The 18,694-nt window shown below is 44.0% G+C and overlaps 1 protein-coding gene across 12 annotated transcripts in view; it reads left to right on the forward strand.

The window, feature by feature from the left end:
* The window catches only part of LPP (LIM domain containing preferred translocation partner in lipoma), a 367,548-nt gene that overhangs the window by 138,392 nt on the left and 210,462 nt on the right, over positions 1-18,694 (forward strand). For all 12 annotated transcript variants that reach the window (XM_064516781.1, XM_064516778.1, XM_064516782.1 and 9 more), the window contains one exon: positions 1,725-1,926. In XM_064516781.1, coding sequence (XP_064372851.1) covers positions 1,734-1,926 — 193 coding nt within the window. In that variant the 5' untranslated portion in view covers positions 1,725-1,733. The remainder of the gene's footprint in view (positions 1-1,724; positions 1,927-18,694) is intronic.

Here is an 18,694-nt window from a genome sequence, read left to right on the forward strand (position 1 = left end):
GCACCAAGCATAAGTCCCGGTAGGCATCGGGGGTGATCCTTCAGTTGCATTCCAGAGTGGTATCAACAAGAAGATATTTGTATCATCTCTCTCTGTTGATGGTAGGTGGCAGAGGTGACAAGATCAGCCACACATTTACTTTCAGATTTTAAGCACTGACCTTTAGCTGACTATATGTGGCTGCTCTTCTTGGCTTTCGAAATAGCTCCTCGTGAGACATTCAGATAGATCGCTGCATGCGTGACCGCAGAGCTGTGTCAGAATAGCTAGAGAGTTGTAATACTACAGGGTTCAGTAACGACTTCACTCCAAGGTAGTGTACACCTGCCAGAAGCCACCCTTCATCTGTCCCCCATTCCCCTTCCCCACCCTTAGCTCGGAGGACTATCCACACCAGTCAATAAAATCCTTTGCTGCCAGGCTCAGCAGAGGTAGGACTCTCTCTTCTGTCTCTGTCTTGGCAGAATGCACTTGCTGCTGCAGCTAGAGGCCACCTCTTTGCAAATCCAGCAGTGACTCTGCTTTGTTGTGTTGTTCCCAGCTGGAAATGCTTTTACACGACAGTAGTCAGCTAATGTCTTCCCTGGCCCTTTGCAGTCACTGCACAGATCCTTCTCCACGCTTTTTGATCGAAACAAATCTTTCCAGATCACGGCCCAGCTGCCTGCTGGTTTCAGTATCCTTGTGGAGTCCTCCTAACATCAATTCAGAGCACGACAGGGCACTCGGGGGCTGCAAAATTCATGGTGTCTTCTGTTTTTGTGGGAATGCATGTCACAGGCGTGTGGGGTCTTCATTTCCTCGCTGTAGCTCAAATCCTGCTTAGAGGGATAACTTCCGAAGGTACCGTAGGACTGTCACTGCTACCTGACCACTGTGATTTGTGCGTGATGAGAAGTGCTTGTTTATTGCAGATCAGGCCATTATGAACAGGTATTTTATGGACAATGTTTTCAGCTGCATCTAAGTCCAGTTCTCAAAAGTGATGTAGGCTTTTAAAAGGCCAAAGCCAAGATTGTCATAAATAAGTAATGATTTGGGCTGCCTCTGTTTTCTGTTACGCAAGTTGAGACATCTAAAAGGAGCCTGGTTGTCAGCGGTTGTGGGTTTCTGGCATTTTTTCAAAATTGGCATGCTTTTAAAATATCTGAAGCTGGGCATTCAAAAATGGAGGCGTCAGGAATGATTAGCTACTTTTGGAAACCTTTTTCTTAAAAGTTTAAATGGAAGTCAGTGAGACGTGGGGTCCTAAATGACACGTGAAAAAGTACTAAAGTCACGTAAGGTGCATTTTTGGAAGTGTTTCTGCCTATGTGTAATGACACTTGTCCCCATAGCACCTTCACCATTGTGTATTAATGTACTCACAAAAGCCCCATAGGGCAAAGCAAATATATCACCATTATGCTGATAGATGGTGGAACTGATAAGCTTCTCTGAGGTATCAGCCTGCCTCAACTTTGGATCGAAGAGTAAAATAACACCACTTTCTGCTGGTATCACTGGCAAGCTGGTCAGTACCTACTGGGGAAAGGAGGACAGATTTGTATTTTAAGCCCTATACAGAAATACTGATATGTTTAAAGATAAACATGCGAAGCTCAACATATTAAAGGATTTTGTTTAATTTTATAAATCAGCAAAGTGGTAGGTTTTGCTGCTGTTATTTCCTCAGCCTTAAATCTCTAATGTATATTTGTGGGTTTTTTGGTCTCTCGTCTCAGATCTGAACCATGTCTCACCCATCCTGGTTGCCACCCAAGAATACCAGCGACCCTGTTGGTCACATTACTGCAAGGATGGAGACCACACATGCCTTTGGGACTCCCAGCATCTCGGTGTCCACCCAGCAGACACCAAAGAAATTTGCGCCTGTTGTTGCCCCCAAGCCAAAGTACAACCCATACAAGCAACCAGGAGGTGACGGTAAGGATGTTTTTCAGCAAAGAATTGCACCTGTATAATTAAGGGGAATTAACCTCTGACACAAGCTGTTCTTGGCTTGGTCTTGGTTGATGGGTTTGTGGGAGCCTTCCTCTTTCAGATCATTCAAATCAAGACAAATCTGAAGGTATCTTTTACCCTTGCTCTGGATAGCTACCCTCATGTTAGGTGCAGGGGTGTTATAAAGGACGAGTAGGGGACAGATCTTACTTGACTTTAATTGGAAGCAGCTGTCCTATCGCTAAGACTGATACTTTTCAAATAGTTTTGTTTGTTTGGTGTGTATTGATCCAAGGAACTGGGACCTGAACAGCCTTTTCAGTATTAGTTCTTTCATCCCAGCCCCATTTTTTTTGCAAAAGTGGGCTGAGTCGGGGGTATGGGTAGGTTTGGGAAGACAGGGCATGGGTTTAGCAGAATGGCTTTAAGAATACTTTGTCTCCAGCCTGCCAGTTTGATTAAGCTTTACTTTTGTTCTTTTTCCTCTATTGTGGCAGGCTTTTGAATATGAAATAATTTAATGATGTAATATGTGGATATTTATGTGACCATCACAATAGCCTCTGGAGATGTTATGTTAGTAAAACAATAGCCTACCAATCACCATGCTTTGGCCCTGCTCTACCTCCTGCTTTAAAAGTCCTCCACTCATCGTGCAGTCAGATGTTGGAGCAGCAAGCGCTGGAGTTGGGTTCCTGTGCTGTGGACAAGCAGAGGGAGGGATTTCCCACCAGCGGGAACATGCTGCCGGGAGCACGTCTGGGTTCACAATGGGAAAGCTGCCAGTCGGAGCACCCTGGCTGCCCTTAAGTGATGGGGAGAGAGCGCATGACCAAGCCTTACTGCAGTAGATGTGAACACAGGGATTTTAGGAAAGAGTGGGAGCTGTCTTTGCAGAGTAGTGGCCTTTCTATTCCAGGTATTTTTCTGTGGTCAGAACTGGGTGGAAAACTCTTCTCCCTCCTCTTCGCCACCCTCTCCCCTAAAAAAAAAAAAAAAAAACACAAAACAAAAAAAAAAACAAAAAAAAAACCCAGCTGTATTCAAGAAAATTGCAAAACAAACTTTTGATTTTCAGTTTTGGATGTTTTGCTTTCTTCCATCTCCACTTTTTCCTATTTTGTGCTGAGTGCAATAAGATAAATGATGTCTGCTATATTTTTTTTCCTCACCTTTTTCAACTCTGTATCTCTTCAAGGTTTACTCATTTTCAGGAAAACTATAGAATAATGAAAAGGAGAAAGAAAAACAAAGTAGCTTATTAAATCTCTCACTTGAGCAATTTCCTAAAGTTAAGGATATTTTATAAGAAAGTTGGAAAATCCTGACTAGTATTTCATTTTTTTTTCCTCTGCCACTCTAACTTCAGAGAATTCAGAACAAAAAAAGAAAATGTGTTGGAGGGGAAAAGCTCAGTCATATGCACCTGTTCTGTTGCCTTCAGTAACAAGACATTAGCAAGTAAGAGGAAGAGAAAGACATTTGGAATTAAAAGTAAAAATAATCCATTTCTGAAGTGCAATAAAAATGTCATTTTCAAATTGGAATTGGAAATACTTGTTTTTTAAATTCTCCTAAAATTTAAAATAACAACTGAAAATGGTATTTTTTATCTGAGAAAACTATTGTTGATTAGCCACTATTTTTTGTCAGAAATGTCAGGGTGCTCTAATTGTGTGTATTCTAATGATTGTAGATCTGATTATATGTGACTCAGGAGCATTATCATCTTCTACAAAATTCTTTGTTTTTTGGCATTTGGGGAAGGAGGAATTCTATAAGAACAGAGCAACACCCCAGTATTGGAGGCTGTGAAGGGGGAGGTGAGGCTACACAGATACTTTTTGTGAAACATTGACTATCCAGCCCTACAAGAAGCTGAGCATTTTGAGGTTTGTTAGAAACCAGAAGGTTTTGATAACTCACAGGAGGCATTTGCTGATTTTTTCAGTGTCTATCCCTGGCCTTGTGTGATTTTGGGTTTTTGGAGATCACATTGTCATTTGACAAGCCTTAAAGAGCTAAGTGATGGCAAAGATCTAGTCAGGGACCAGCGTAGTGGTTTGACAGTAGTACCTCCAGCTTAAATTAATCCACTTTTGAAAGGTGACATGCTGCTAGTTGGTGTCAGCAGGCAGTCCAAAGCCGCTAGCCCCATCATATATAACCCTAAGAACATTAGACTTCTGGGATCTGGCAGGCGAGGAGGGACAGCAAGAGAATATTTAGCCCAACATGCCTCGTTCACTTTTTATGGCTCCGTTGGCTCCCTAATTGTTTCTTCAATGACCTCAGTTGTTTTTGCAGCAGTGATTCAGCGTGGGAGGCAGCTCCGTGCCCCACTGACTCTCTATGTAAAGCAACACTGTTCGTCATTTTGCCTGAATTTGTTCTCCCCTTGCCAGGGGTCTTTCCTATCTGGCTTGCCGCGAGCCTGGGAGAAGAGAAGCTGCAGCTCCCCATTGGCTTCTGATATATTTTCCGCCTCCCACCTGTCCGCGGCTTCTGTGGAGGAACATTGACTTTCCTGGACGCTTGAGCGTAACATGCTGTGCAAAATTGTTCTGCTAAAGATGAATGAGAGCAGAGGCACCGCGCGAGCAAAGGGCTGTCCCACGGCCGTAATGGCACATAAAGTGGCTGCACAAATCATGGCCTGGCTCGTCGTTTCCTGCCTAATCAGTGTCACCAAAGTCAATTATCCACTCAAAAGAGGCTGCAGGGGCAATATCAGGGAATCTCTCTGGGAGATGAGCGAATACTGTTCTCAGTAGTTTCTTCACATTGTTGCTTTTAGCACTGGGGAGAATGCATCCTCTGGCCTCGCATTTCTTCATTGTTATTTTTGTAGGCATGTTGCTTGCACAGAGTGGGTCTGTTCAGTGATCACATTTGTAGTTTTTTTTCTTGAATACATTGAAAATGCTGGGGAAGGGCACTCAAGTGATAGGCCTGTGAATCGGGCTCCTGTCCATACAGCAAGGAAACGGCAGTACCCCTACTCTCCAAGGCCTCTGCAGCTGCACCCCGATGCTGCTTTGGTGGTATTTCCTTGGTTTCTCCTAGTGCCGTCCTGAACTTCCTCACTTTGAATTTTATTTTTTCCTGACGCCTGCCTAAACATCAGTTCACAGGCACAAAAATCGGATGGGAGGTACTGATTAGAAGATACTCAATAGAATTTAAAACAAGCTAGAAATGGTTAAATGACTGAAAAGAAAATGAAGTAGGAGCAGCCAGTGGTTTAAAAACCAGCAGCGTTTTAATGTGACTGGAAGCAGTCAAGACGTGCATGTTTTAGACTAGGTAAGTGAGCAATTTTCTGAGTTGCCAGCCCCCTTTCCTTGCTGTTTGTTACACTGACTTGCTGCAACTTGTTTTAAACTAGATTTGTCAACCCATCAAAGCAGAGACTGTCTTGCTGTCACAGGGATCTGTTTGGGGGCCTCTGAGTATGACTATAATAATAATAACACAGCTCTGATTAATGTGCTACATAAGTTTCTGCCGCATGGCTAGCCGGAGAGGCAGGCACAGCTGTGTTTTTATAGGTCCTACAAACATTGGACCAGACCTCCACGTGCTAAGACCATGGTCTGGGCTCAGTTCTCCATGGGATTTAGTGCTAGCATTCCCTGTTGTGACAGTTTGGAGGGAATTAACGCTACTCACCTGAAATACTCCCTCTCGGGTGCCCGGGGAGGGCTGGGATCTCCAGTGGGGATCTGTCCCTGCCCCATTGTAGCTCATTCCCTTTGCAGACAGCAGCAAGCATCTCTGCTGGTGTTTGGAGCCGCCTGGTCGCGGAGCAGCTCTTGTTCCATTGCGGGGGCGCTGTGTTGGCATGGCGTTGTGCTGGGGCTCATCTGCTCCGAGCTCTGTCCATATGTTGCCTCCCCGGCAGTCTCGCTGCTGCAGGTTGCAGTTCTCTCTCTTTGACTCTTCCTCCCAAGCTCGGGAGAGAGGGAGGCGTTTTCCTTTTCCCTCGTCTCCCTTTCAGCTCTCTACAGCAACCTGCCATAAATCACTGTGCTCTCTTTATACGTGGGAAGAGTCGCTGCTAGAGTCTATGTTTTCAATAAGCTCAACCCAAGGGCGCAAACATTTCTGTTCAGCGTGGGCCTGATCCTGGGAGGTGTGAGCACTGAAATCTCTGAGATGTGCAGGTGCCCAACATCCTACACATCTCTGTATTTACCTCACAGAGGGAGAAGAGCTGTTTAAGCTAAAGGAAGATGTTTTTGTACAAGAAAAACAAGTGAGTGTGGGGAGGAAACCTAGCTGCAAATGAGATAGGCTGGAAATCAAAATTAGATTTCCAGACATTCAAGCAGTGAGGCTCTAAAGGATCCTCCTGAGACGAGCATTGGGGTGGAAAATGTAGATGGCCCTTGGATGGAGCTGGATGTGTCTGTGGACAAGAGTTTTCTGTGCTCGGAGAAGATGCATGTTGAGGTGGTTGAGGCCTCCTCAGGTCTTGTGTTTGGCTCCTTTCTCTGCTCCCACGTGCCTTTGATGCTACCTGCCTCCTTCCTCTGTTCCTTATGGACACCGTCAAGCAACATTCATTGGGTTCTTCCTCTATCCTCATTGACTGAAAAAATCTCTAAGCAAAATAATGCCTTCTTTTAAGAAGACAGTATTAATTTTGTGTTTGGTGTAACTCCTCCTGGGTTTTACAATCCTGTTTTCCTCAAGAAGCATGTGGCAAGCCCGTGTGCATGAGTGTGTTTGTGTACATGCTGCTGCTGATAGGGAGAAGAGATTGCTGGGTTTTAAGTGAGCTGCAGCAGCCAAGAGCATCCCAAAGGAGGAGATGAGTGAAGAATATTTCTCACCTGAGCTGTCAATTTAAGTGGTCTCTCTTTCACTGAATACTGACGTAAGGGTACAATGGGAGGATGGAAGGGCAGGGTGGACTGCCCTCTTCTGTTTCCTTTACAAGTATTGCCCTTCCTCCTTTCCCTGCCACTTATTTGTCTCCTCCTTTTCAGCTTTTATGCCGAAACTGGTATTTCAGTGTGTTCAACAGAGCTGGGTGCTTGGGGAAATGCTGCCACATGGTTGTTCACTTCTAAGCTGGGCTCAGGAAGATGAGGAGGATTTATAGCTTGCAGATGAAGCAAATTCCCTTTTCTGCTCCTTCTGTTAGTCAAAGAAAATGGGGCCTCAGCCTCCAGGGCAGACTAAGGAGGGGTTTGGCTCAGAGCAAGGTTGGCACGGATTGATCACTCGGCTTTCTGTGCTGTGGTGGGCCTGGCGCCTCAGTGCCGGCAGCTTTTGCGGGGTGACTACACAGCCGTGTCACTAGGCTCAGCGTGGCTCGTGGCGTGCGCTGTGTCCTCTGTTGGCATCTCCTGTGGAAGAGAGCATGGTTGGTGGTGACTGCAGCCCAGGTTGTACACTTCCACGCGCTGCAGGAATGGGGGGGTTGGTGATGGACACTCCGACACGAGTGCCTCTGCGACAGGGCCTTGGGGTATGCTGGAGCAGCTCTAGGGCTTACAAGGTGAAAATCAGGGGCTTCAGAAACACGTGAACTCTATTGTCAGCCTCGGGTGCTCGGAAAAGCATAAGTCAGTGCTCTTCAGGTCGTAAGATGGCTTGGACACAGCAAGAATGTCAGGCTTTGTGGTGTGATTTGCCTTTGGTCAGGATCCTTTCGGTTTCAAGCTTGTTTTCATAACCACATACGTTCTTTTCCCCTTCCTTTCCCCTCTCCTCCAAGCAAAACCCCACAGACATGAAGCAGTGCAAGTCCTGGAGAAACACCATGCTAATGCAAATCGAGCATAGCCCGCGGGATCTGGGATGTTGCACGATGAGCCCTTTGGGGCTCAGGTTTGGGCTTTCTATTGCAGCATTTACGAGCGCTGCTGCAGCTCGCTGGAGGTTCAATAGAGCTAATAATCCCATGATGCGTGGTCACTCAAAGGGGAATCAGGGAGCTTTGATTGCAGCAGAGAAGGGGAATGAATCCATCCTAGCCTACTGTGAAGTACTGGATCCAGTCTCCTGTTCCTGACAAAAGGTGGCCAGCTGTGCGCCCAGGCACTTCTTGGGAAGGGAGTTGCCAGAGAGTAGAGTAGGAAGACTCTCAAGGAGAAAAAAAAAAGCTGATGGGAACAACCCCAGAAGGCAAAGAGATGAGAAAGAAAATGTGGCTGGGGAAGAGCAATCGATGACAATAAAGCCCGCAGCTCTGTGTGGAGGACAATACTCCGAAGCAGGAGTGTCCCCAGGATAAGAGATGTTGATATAGCATGTACACCTTTGGATGAAAAATACCACCTTGCTAAGAAACATGAGTGAAGGCTTCCACCTCTGTTGAACTTACTGTTAAAGAAACCAGGTTCCTCATGTTCTTAGAGTATGTTTCATTCATAGAGATTGGTGAATCATGTTTCCCAAACTGACTGATACCACAGTGCCAACCCTGGCCAGAAAGGGCTGTGCAGTTAAAGTGTGTCCCAGGACAATCGCCTAGTTGATGGGGCCTCAAAGCACTTGGACGTGCTTTCCTTCCATACTTTCAGAGGCTCTGAGGGCATACTTTGCAGAATTATCCACTTTAGCTTGTGCTGCTGGGTCCTGGGCTACTTTCAGATATGGTGAATGACAGAAAGCTCATGTGCAGGCCTTTTAGAGGTTTTTTATTTGTTGTTTTATTTCGTTTTATAAATCATCTCCTTTCATTTAACTTGATTGAAAAATAGGGCTGCAACTCATGAGAGGAGCCAGGATACGAGAGCTGGCTCCAGGGCAAGATTACGTAGCTGAACCCGGCTGATGCAGGTTTGCCTGGCCTTGACCCTCTTTGCCCTCCGCCTCTTCATGTATGTGGAGGCTCTTTAGCAGTGGCTAACGTATTCTGTTGTGTCTGCTAGTTCATGCTTCTAGTTTCTGTCAGGCTGATTTTTATTTCTCTTCTTGTACCCAGATATACCTAGTGGATCTTGTTTACAGCAGCTGCTATCAGTAGTTCTGTCTAATTTTTGAAGGTTTAGTATGGATTTATTGGAATAGACGCTTAGTACTTCAGCTATGCTGTTCCCTACCCTGCAGTCTTGATAGTTCGTAGAAGCTAAACAGGTCCAGAATCTATTCTGTACTTGGGTGAGAGTCCTTAAAGGATAAATCCTGTCTGCCTTGGGAGATTCTGCAGGTTTTTTGTTATCCTGTTTGTGTGTCGGTACCACAGCACAGTGAAGAGTAATCCTTGCTACTGGAAGTGCTTTCACTTGTGAGACAGAGAGGCGTACCTGATCTTGTTAGTGCTTTACATGAGTTTTCATGGTGTTTTATTCCTAGTTGTTGTCAGGATGAGGCTCATGCTCATGAGCAGCGTACTCTGTGTCAACTGGGCTCCGGCAATGCTTTGTGTGTGTGCTCAAGTCTGAAACTAAGATAAGGTAATGCAATTTAATTCAACCTTCTTGCATTACAGTAGAAGCAAAGGCTTGCTATTTTGTGTGTGTTGTGAGTTATGCACATAGACAATTACTGCAGTGCAGATGATGCATGGGAATATGTTGTCACTCGGTTGTTTTGATGGTAAATTGGCTCCTAGAAGTTCCAGAAAGTTTCTATCGGGACCTGGTGGTCTTTGCTTCCTGTCTTGCTCTTCAGCTGTACCACCAGATAATAAAATCATTGATGTTCCTGAGAGGGTAGTGTCTCAGTGATGCTCAGTGATGGGACAGAAAAATAGGCTAAGAAATGCTCTAACCTTTTTTTTTATTTTCTGTCGTCGTGCTCGCAGGATTGAGCTTGCAGAGATTTAAAAAAAAAAAAAAAAAAAAAAAAAAGTGGGAACTAAGAGGAGTACCGCTGCTGTTGTTAATCATTCTGACTGTGTCTAAGCACAGCCCCCACAATGATGCTTATTTTTCAGAGAAAGCTTTTTTAAAAGGAATATTATATACTTTAAAAACCCTTCTTAATCCTTGCTCTCGTTCTTCCATGTGTTTCCTGCACTGAACAAAATGCAGCAAATGAAACCATACTTTATTCATTAGTGTCAGAAATGCATCATCCACAGACTCTCACAAAATATAGCCAGTGAAAATGAACTTGAAGCTCCAGGCCTCTCTGTGGTGGCTTTGTCACCTTCTACACAAGAGCATTTAAAGCAAAAATAGATCCCCCAAACCCTCCAAAATAAGCACGAAGGTGGGGGTTCCTCATTAAAGGTAGCTCAGGGCCAGATCTGAGCAGCCTTTCGGAAGTCTGCATTGATTTCTCTCTAATGACATCCTCTTCCCTCTTGGTTAAGAACCAAGTGAAACCAGTTGGAGATTTGTGGTGGTTCTCATTTGTGTAATAGGGGGTTTAAATTGCCCTAAGCAAGCTGATCTGTTTTGAAGAAGCGTGAGACAAGTTGGTGCCTTTGGTGCCCCTAGAGTAGTCCCTCTACTCTCTAGCTCATAAAGAGTTGATGCTGGTTGCACCTGCTGGGACCTGGCTGTTGCCCTTCTTGCTGACAAAACATTGGCATCCCTTTCTGCTGTTCCCCTGGCTTTTTGCCTCTGTTCATATCTTGCCACTTTTCTTACACTGAAAGTAAAAGCTCACCAGATGGAGATGCAGAGAGCTTTGCCCTGTTTCCACAGCGCAGTGACTAGTGTCACGAGTTGTGAGTCTCACAAGTGTAAATAATCTGCCTCCGAGCGGTTGTATCGGTTTGATTGAAGTCATCCTGGAATAAGCTACTACTTAGGCTTGGTTAATAGTGTCTGAATCCACTTTTTTGCTACAGACAAATACATAGGTCTGTGCCCTTGGTTTTGCTCTCAGGATGAACGTTTTCTTTTCTGAAATATCACCTCTGATGATGGCATTGGGAAAAACGCAACGTAAAACAGGTGCATAAAAACTATTATTGAACCTATATATTTATCCGTAGTTCACAAAATGTCAAGTCAAGCCACCAGGTTTTATTAACAATTTTAACTGTTTTGTTAGAATTACAAATATTAAGCTTTCAGAGGCTTTGGAACATTTGCCACTAGTTTGGCAACTACTTGAAGTATTACCTAGCCTTGTTTTTCATTCTGATTTTTTTATTTTTTTATTAGTTAGTGTCATAAAGCAAACATTAAAATCCTCAGCAGGTAGATTTTTAATTTTTTCTGCAATGCCTGTTTTTTTTTTCTCATTTTCTTTTCCTCCTTTCTGTCTGTTCTTCCAAGATACTATATTTAATTTTTCCACTTCATTATTTCAAACATTGAATAGTGATTCATCTTTGCAGTGGCCTGTTCTGTGAACCACAATAGTTTGGGTAGAATAAAGAAAAAGGGCAAAAAAGGGAAGGAGAAAAAGGAGACAGATCTAACATACCCTGGAATGAAGAGAAGCCATCTTTTTATAACTCAAATTGCAAACATCTGTCATCTACTATATCAAACCTACTTTTAAAAAGATAATGTTTTTTCTCTACATAGTTCTAAAAGGCTGTAGTTACCAATCAAAGCAAGAGAGCAATGTTAATGCTGAAATAGCTTGAATTCAAACAGGCAGCACTTGTCCCTTTTATTTTAATCTAAAATTTTAACATCCTGCAGATGCTAGTCCGTTAAGTAATAACAATTGTTATATGACAGTTAACAGTCAAGTAACATTTCTTTTATTTTTTTGCCCTTGTTCACACAATGCAGCTCTCCTATACCCTGAAAACTAACTGTTATAATAAAGGATTATACATATATTTTTTTCCTCTTCTCTGCCTAAAGCTTTTTTACTTTGCCAGGCAGAGTACTGCTAAGTCAGAACAAGTAATAAATGTCTATTGGATTATATTACAGGTTGGTCTAATAAAAGGTTAGAAGAATGAATGAGCAACTCTTCAAGCCACAGAAGCTGCACTTGTGGCCAAAGAGCAGGCATTTCTGGCAGCAAACACTGCGCAATTACAATTTGGACTAAATTTATGAGGCCTGAAATGCTCTTCCTTTAAGCAAAGCACATGGAAATAGACTAGGTGCAAGAGCTGAGGGGTCGGTGAACAAGGCTGAGTCCTGCGGCTCCAACGCCCATGGGGAGAGCAGTTAGCCAGAAGGGGTTGGGATGAACAGCGACCCATTCTGCTTGCTGATAAACAGACATCGCTACCTACAAATTCCCCTTCTGTTGTCGTCTTTAACTAGCGTGCATGTTGGAAGGTCGTAGCCAAGGGGAGAAGGTGGAAGCATGCTCTAGGACCTTACTGGGTAACTTGAGTTGGCACTGGATTTACCCTAACACTCTTGGAAGTGGTGAAGTGCAACACTGGAGTTGCAGAGCCAGCACTCTCCTGTTTGTCCTAATCATAGCTCTGTGCAAAGAAACACCCATCTCTCCCCAGCTGTACTGGGTGCTGTGCAGATGCTGGAGGCACCATCTCGCCTCCAGAGAGGAAAGTACTGCCTAGAAGCTGGGACAAAGCAAAAGACTCTGGTCTTTTTCAGCTCTAATTCCTGCAGTAACGATGACTAAGAAAAGGTTTTGGTTTAGTCTAGACATGACCAAACCTTACTGGAAAGCTCTTCATAAAGCACGTATCAGTAGCATGGCAGAAAACTCACTGACACGAGAACTGGAATTTTTGTCAAGCATTGAATTTACGGGAAGTGCTGTGGAGGTAAGGAATAATTATAATAGGGAACTGTATATCTAGGCCACCTCTATTATAAGATCCTGCTTGAAAGATTTGGCAGTTGACTTTTCTGGACATTCTGCCACAACGTTGTACTTTTGTATTGCCAAAGCCTGATCCAAACCCATGTTCTGCAAGGGGCTGCCCATGGCTCCTGCCTCAAGAGTTGCTCCCTGAGCTGAGCAAGCTGAAGGAAGGAGAAGTGGGAGTCAAGAATAGAAAAACCAAGCTTAAACAGTGCTAACAAACATGATCTTTTCAAAAGCAGGTTTGATGTAGCCCATGATAGGTGTTTGCAATTTGACTTATAGAAAGTTATTTTGTAATGGATGTAGACTGACTGGGTCTCTGAGGTAAGTGACTCTGCTGTGATCCATACCAACTGACAGTGGACCCGTTCTTCTGTAATGACATCAACAAAATCAGTTTTCCTTGACTTTTTGCCCCACGTGCCCTTCAGCATAAGCTCACAACCTGAGCTTAAAGTTTCCTATCTGATCTTGCTTAGCCCTCTCATGTAGGACCCTTCTGCAAAGGGCAAAGTGCCAGACCCTAGCCATTTAAGCACGCACTGTAGATGCTTTGGGAGTCCTGGTGGCTTCCATGGGACCACAGTGCACTTACCCTTGAACACATTTCTCGCTGCTTTTTGTGTCCAGAGCAGTACAGTTCCACTCTCTGCAGGACCAGGTCACCTCTCAGCCCCTGAAGTGTCAATGTCAGCTTTACAATGTGCCATTGAATTGTTGAAGGGAATGTGTTAACCCAAAGTATGTTGTGTATTTGCAAAGTTTTTGCAGGAGAGTGAAAAGGGATAATAATAGTTCCTGAACCACTACCCGGGTAGGGTAAGAAAAGGAGTGTTTCTCAATAAGAATCCATTAACACCGCCCTGGCTGACAGGCAGTGAAACATAGGAGGTAAAAGTCCATTCTTTTCTCTTCCCAGTCCTGTGATTTAAAATGTTTGAACGCACACTTCAGAAGCCAGGGAAGTGAAAGCTCCCAGTTGTGCCAGGGGACTCTGCAAAGGCCACAGCAAGCGAAGGGGCTGCAGAGTGTTAATACAGTCCATCATTTTGTAACAAGGCCGATGTTCGTGTATGAGCCATGTCAGGCTGTTGTCTGCACGCTGTCTTTGCTGATCACAGTAATCGGGTCATAAGAGAGAGAGAAGTAATAGTGCGTCTCTTAGCAACCAACCCCAGGAGAAAGAGAAAATTACTCAAACAGACTATCCAGCCAGGGAAGTAGAAAGATGAAATTTTCTGAAAGTCTGTTGGAAAGTGCTCAGGGACATCATTCTTTTATGTGTGAGATCCTTATAGGCTGAATGCAATGATGTCGGACACTTTTCTTTTTTTGTCATCTCCTTGGTAAACTTTTATTTTTAATTGGCCTTGCAAAAAAAAGTGGGGAAAATAATGCTCTGAAACAAAAAAGATTTTGAAAAATAGGTAACAGATTTTTATATTATCTTTAATGGTGCCAGAGAGACAGGAGGAGAGGTCGGCATGTCTTGGGCGAGGGGTGAGGGGAGCCTCTAATCTCTGCATGACTGCTTTGACTGCTTCCCGTGTTGGTACTCGCCAAAGCACGCTGCTGTGTCCGACGAATCCTCGGTGGCCTGTGCAGGGCAAACTTGTTGGATCTCCTTTGCATTGCTTGGGGTTTCACGTCACTTGAACATCACGGGTGGTGTGCTGTGCTGATTGATGGCTTTGCGGAGAGAGCAGAGAGCTGGCACTGCAGGCCTCATCACTTGAGTCCCGGAGCGGGACGATGCCCCGTCGAAGCTGGGGGTGGGGGAGGCTCAAGCTCTTTGCTGCCCTGGCTTTTGTCCTTTTTTTAATACCAAAAGGAAAGCACTGTTATGCAGGGCTGTGCCAGCCTTGCAGCCATTGTGGAGGCTGTGCTGCACGGCTCTGCAAGCAGTGGGACAGATGATGCCTGCTTTCCCCAGATGTGTCCCTGCCGTGACTGCCCAGCTGAGCTGTCAAATAGGGCTGCCAGCGGCTGGGTCCAGGCCAGCAGCATTTCCCTCAGTACGCTGGATTTCACTCCTCTACCAAGCTATTGGTTTGTGTGAAACACATAGAGGAACGGTACATCTCTGAGACCTCCTCTTCCTTTAGACAGTTTGGCCAGCATTGGCCCCTGGCTCAGAGGTGAGGGTGGCAGGGACAGTCTGGCAGTCATAATAATAAAATTAGGCATTTGCACTTTGTGTGCAGGATGGGAGTGAGCTTGTGTGCTTGTATCTTGTGCTTAAAAAGATGTCTTTGTTGTTTTTTTTTCCGGAAAGGTGCATTTCTGTGCTTAGCTGGATTACATCCTTTGCAAGGGGGTATGCCGGCTGCTTGGGGAAAGGGTCAGTATCTGGGATAGTCTGCCTGATCTCAGTAAACAGGAGGATACATCCATCTATGCTTAACAGAAAGGAGCGTGACCTGAGATGGGGGAGCTTTCTCCAGATTTGCAGTTGCACCCTTAATTCTATTGAGGAGACAGAATGCCTATGTTTAGTCCCTGTCTCTGAGGTGATGTAGAGAAATTGTTGCATATGTGGAGGGGAACAGCAGATACCTTTAGGTGACCCATCCAGCTACTAATCTGTGCCCTTCCTATGCTTTTGTCTACTCTGTAGTCCCAAGGTATGGTATCTTTGTATAGAGGTATCAGAGCTCACTTCTGCGGGGAGGATAGCTTGAGTACCAATAACACATTAACCCATAGATTCATGTGGATGAAGACTGTAACCATTCTCCCACATAAAGATTCTGGACAGCCAGGTAAATAGTTTGTGCTGACCTCTGCATTGCCATGTTTATGCTGTTGTTGGTACCTGGGTTTGCCCAAGTATGTGTGCCTGAGCTCCAGTTCAGCCTATGGATAACATCGCAAACGTGTTGCAGGAAAGAGCTGCTAAAGTTTTCCCAGACAAGGCTGACTTCAGCATCTTATCCTAGAAATAATCAGTAAAAGACAGAGGAGAGGAAAAACAACCTTGCAGCTGTACAGAATTAATAGCTTAGGAGCACCATCTACTACTGTCAGGGAAACCTTAGATAAGGAACAATATTAATTGTAACTGCTCCCAAGCAAATCACAGAGGCTGCTGCTTTGCTGTCTTGTCATGAAGAAGAAAGACTTTCTTCCTTAAAAGTTTAGTAATTGAAGAGTTTCCTTTGCTATTTTTGTGAGTGCCAGTAAGTGATGTTTCCTGGAAATTTTCCCCCAACTCTATAAATACTGCCCTGGGGCTTACAATGGTGACTCAGTTTGGGAAGTCGAACACCATGCACTTCCTCAATCATGCCAAGCAGCCCCCCCAGGCAGAGTGCAGAACTTCTGCAAAATGATTAATTCTATAATGGTCTTAAAAGCTGCCGTACAATTAAGACCCTTCTCGAAAACTGAACTTCTATTGCTCAAGCTTACCTTCCTGTCATGTTAGAGATGGATGCATGGGGCTGGGGGAGGCAGTTTGGCTCTGAAAAGTCAGTTGTAAATGGCATTTTGAGGTTCCTTGGTTTCCTCACAGTAACGGACTTATCAAATGGCCCCAACTGACAGATGAATTAGTTCCTAATTGCTGCTCTTTACTGTTCTGGGCAAAGATCACCTCCTAGATCTTGGTTTTATTGTTGGGTTCCTGCCTCCTTCCAGTTATGCTTTCCAACCTTGTTTCCTCTACTGTTTGAACATAAGTTGAGCCCTTTGCAATTCCTTGTGTGGTACCCGAGGAAAAATAGGACTTTGCTGATTGAATGAACTCTGCAAGTATAGAAGGAAACTTGCACTGGGAGCTTACTTCTGACATAGCTGTCTTAAATAAAAACAAATGAATGTGTAAAGGCAAGAGGCAACGTATCAAAGAAGCGTGTGCCAGGCGAAATCAGAGCTGGCCTGCATCTCCTCCCATTTCACTGTGGACGTGAGACTGCATGGTCATAGCAGGGGGTCTCTGCAGCAGAAAAGGCAGTTTGGTTTGTAACATGAGAATACTTGACCGACTTCTCTTAGTACATCAGGTACTCAGCCTGGGTGCATAAAAACAAGACACATGCCCTCAAGAGGGAGAAATGACCTTGTAGCAGAAGGGGTTCCAACTGGTGGATTTGCAGGCTGCCAGTTCTCTAGGTTTCATTGAATTGTTCACTTCCCTCATTAGGGACAAGAGTCTTTTAGATATTTGCAGGAATGACTGTTTTGGCTGAGCCTAAAAACTGATATTTAAAACATTTGTCTATGCCAGTGAATCATTCTCGTTGGCCAGACAGAAAATACTTTAAACGTAGCAACTACTCCAAGGCAAGACCTATGGGGCATGGTCAGAACTGAGCTCTTTTGCCCTATGATCACTGTTGGACTTTTTAGAAAAATAATTGCTGCAACCACCCTGTTTCCACCCTGAGTATATGGTGCTTTCCTGAGATATTACTGAGCCGAACTAATGGAGGAGTCATTTGCCTTCTTATACTTCTCACATTGGAAGACTATTATCCTCCTGTTTCTTGTGTGATAATGCAGCTGTTCATATTTAGTGCAGCCTGTTTGTATGTGTCCAAAAGTGCTCTTGATAGCTATCCCTTTTGCCCCTGTGAGAATGTGTTGTGTATCTGTGGTAAGGAAACAAATAAAAGAGAAATAAGGTAGTAGTGAGGTAATTATTTTGAGAGATCAGCTTTCATTTGGCATGTTGATTTTTCCCAAGAGATAATATGGCTTCTCTAATACCTCACATAAGTTGACCATCCAGCACGGTCTCTGGAGCTGGAATATTCCATTTTAGGAATCCGTTGTGTAAGTCGCACACTTGTGTTTGGTGGGTACCGCCAAGTATTTAAACGTTAAAGTGCTGTGAATTCCACCTGTGAAACTGGAGGCGGAGGTAACACAAGTTGGAAAATCAGTGCCTAAATGTCAAGACCTAAAGGTCACATTTCATCTTTTGAAAGTATAGTTGTCATCACAAACGTGAGTCTGCAAGAAGGGAATTGTGAAGCTCCGTATTTATTTGATCTCTGAGTACCTGACCAAATATGCTTAGTTTACAAGTCCAGAGATCGTTTTTTTAACAGACCAGTCCAGCAAATGTGGTTCCGATCTTAGGAATCAAACTCCGCTTTTTTTATTTTATTTTTCTCCTTTTTCTTTTTTTGTGATCCAAGAATGGTGATGAAGATTCTGGGAATTTGGTCGGTGACTGGGATGGAATTGAAATCAGAGCTTTCTCTTGTAGCAATTTTGGCTAAGTCATGCACAGAGAAATGAAAGCTCTTTATAAGAGAAGCCGGAAAACTCATGAGGCATCAGTAGAAGCAGAAAGATGCATCTTATTTATATAAGCATTTAATTGCAAAATCTTTTGGCTACTTAGAAACATGATTAGTCAAGTCTATTGGAAGGCGGAGAATGTCTATTTGTGGGGACTAGGGAAGGTTTGATCGTCTCAGATTTCCTACCTTTTTGTTTTTCTTTCTTCTTTATTGCAAATAGTGAACGATTAAAACGGGTATGTGTTTTGAAAAGGAGTTTTCCAAAGAGAGCTGGAGGATTTTATGCTTCTTATTTGTTAACTATTTTATATGGAATAATCACAGTTTGCAAGTGGGCCAGAAACAACAAATTGTTTGTTGCTGACCCCAGAATTTTAGCATGGCATCTGAGAATGAAGTCCTGTTTTTGCCTTGTCTTCTTGTCCCTCGTTCAGTGATACTGCAGGTCATGTTTTGCTCTGAGACTTGTGCAGCCCCATTGCCATGAAGTTAGGTCAGCAGTGGCTCCTGAGAGTGGATTTACACAGCTGTCTGGAACTTGCAAATAACTTTGTTATTTATACACAAGGTAGAACTGAATCCAGATCCTTCTTGTCTGGTTTGGCCCAGTAGAGCGAAAAAAAAAAAAGGCATAATCTGAAAGGAGAAAACACTTTTAGCTTTAGCCAGTAGCTCCAGTTCGCACTGGGACTAAACTGCACCAGGACACAGATGTGTTTACTGTGAAGATGCCAATTTTATATCATCATATCTATGTGCTTTTTTTATATTTGTTGGAAAAAAAGAGGATGAAGTTTTCTGTGTTTGATTAAATATATTCTTGTTAGGATTTG

This window comes from Dromaius novaehollandiae, chromosome 9 (genome assembly GCF_036370855.1).
Source record: "Dromaius novaehollandiae isolate bDroNov1 chromosome 9, bDroNov1.hap1, whole genome shotgun sequence".
Lineage (NCBI taxonomy): Eukaryota > Metazoa > Chordata > Aves > Casuariiformes > Dromaiidae > Dromaius > Dromaius novaehollandiae.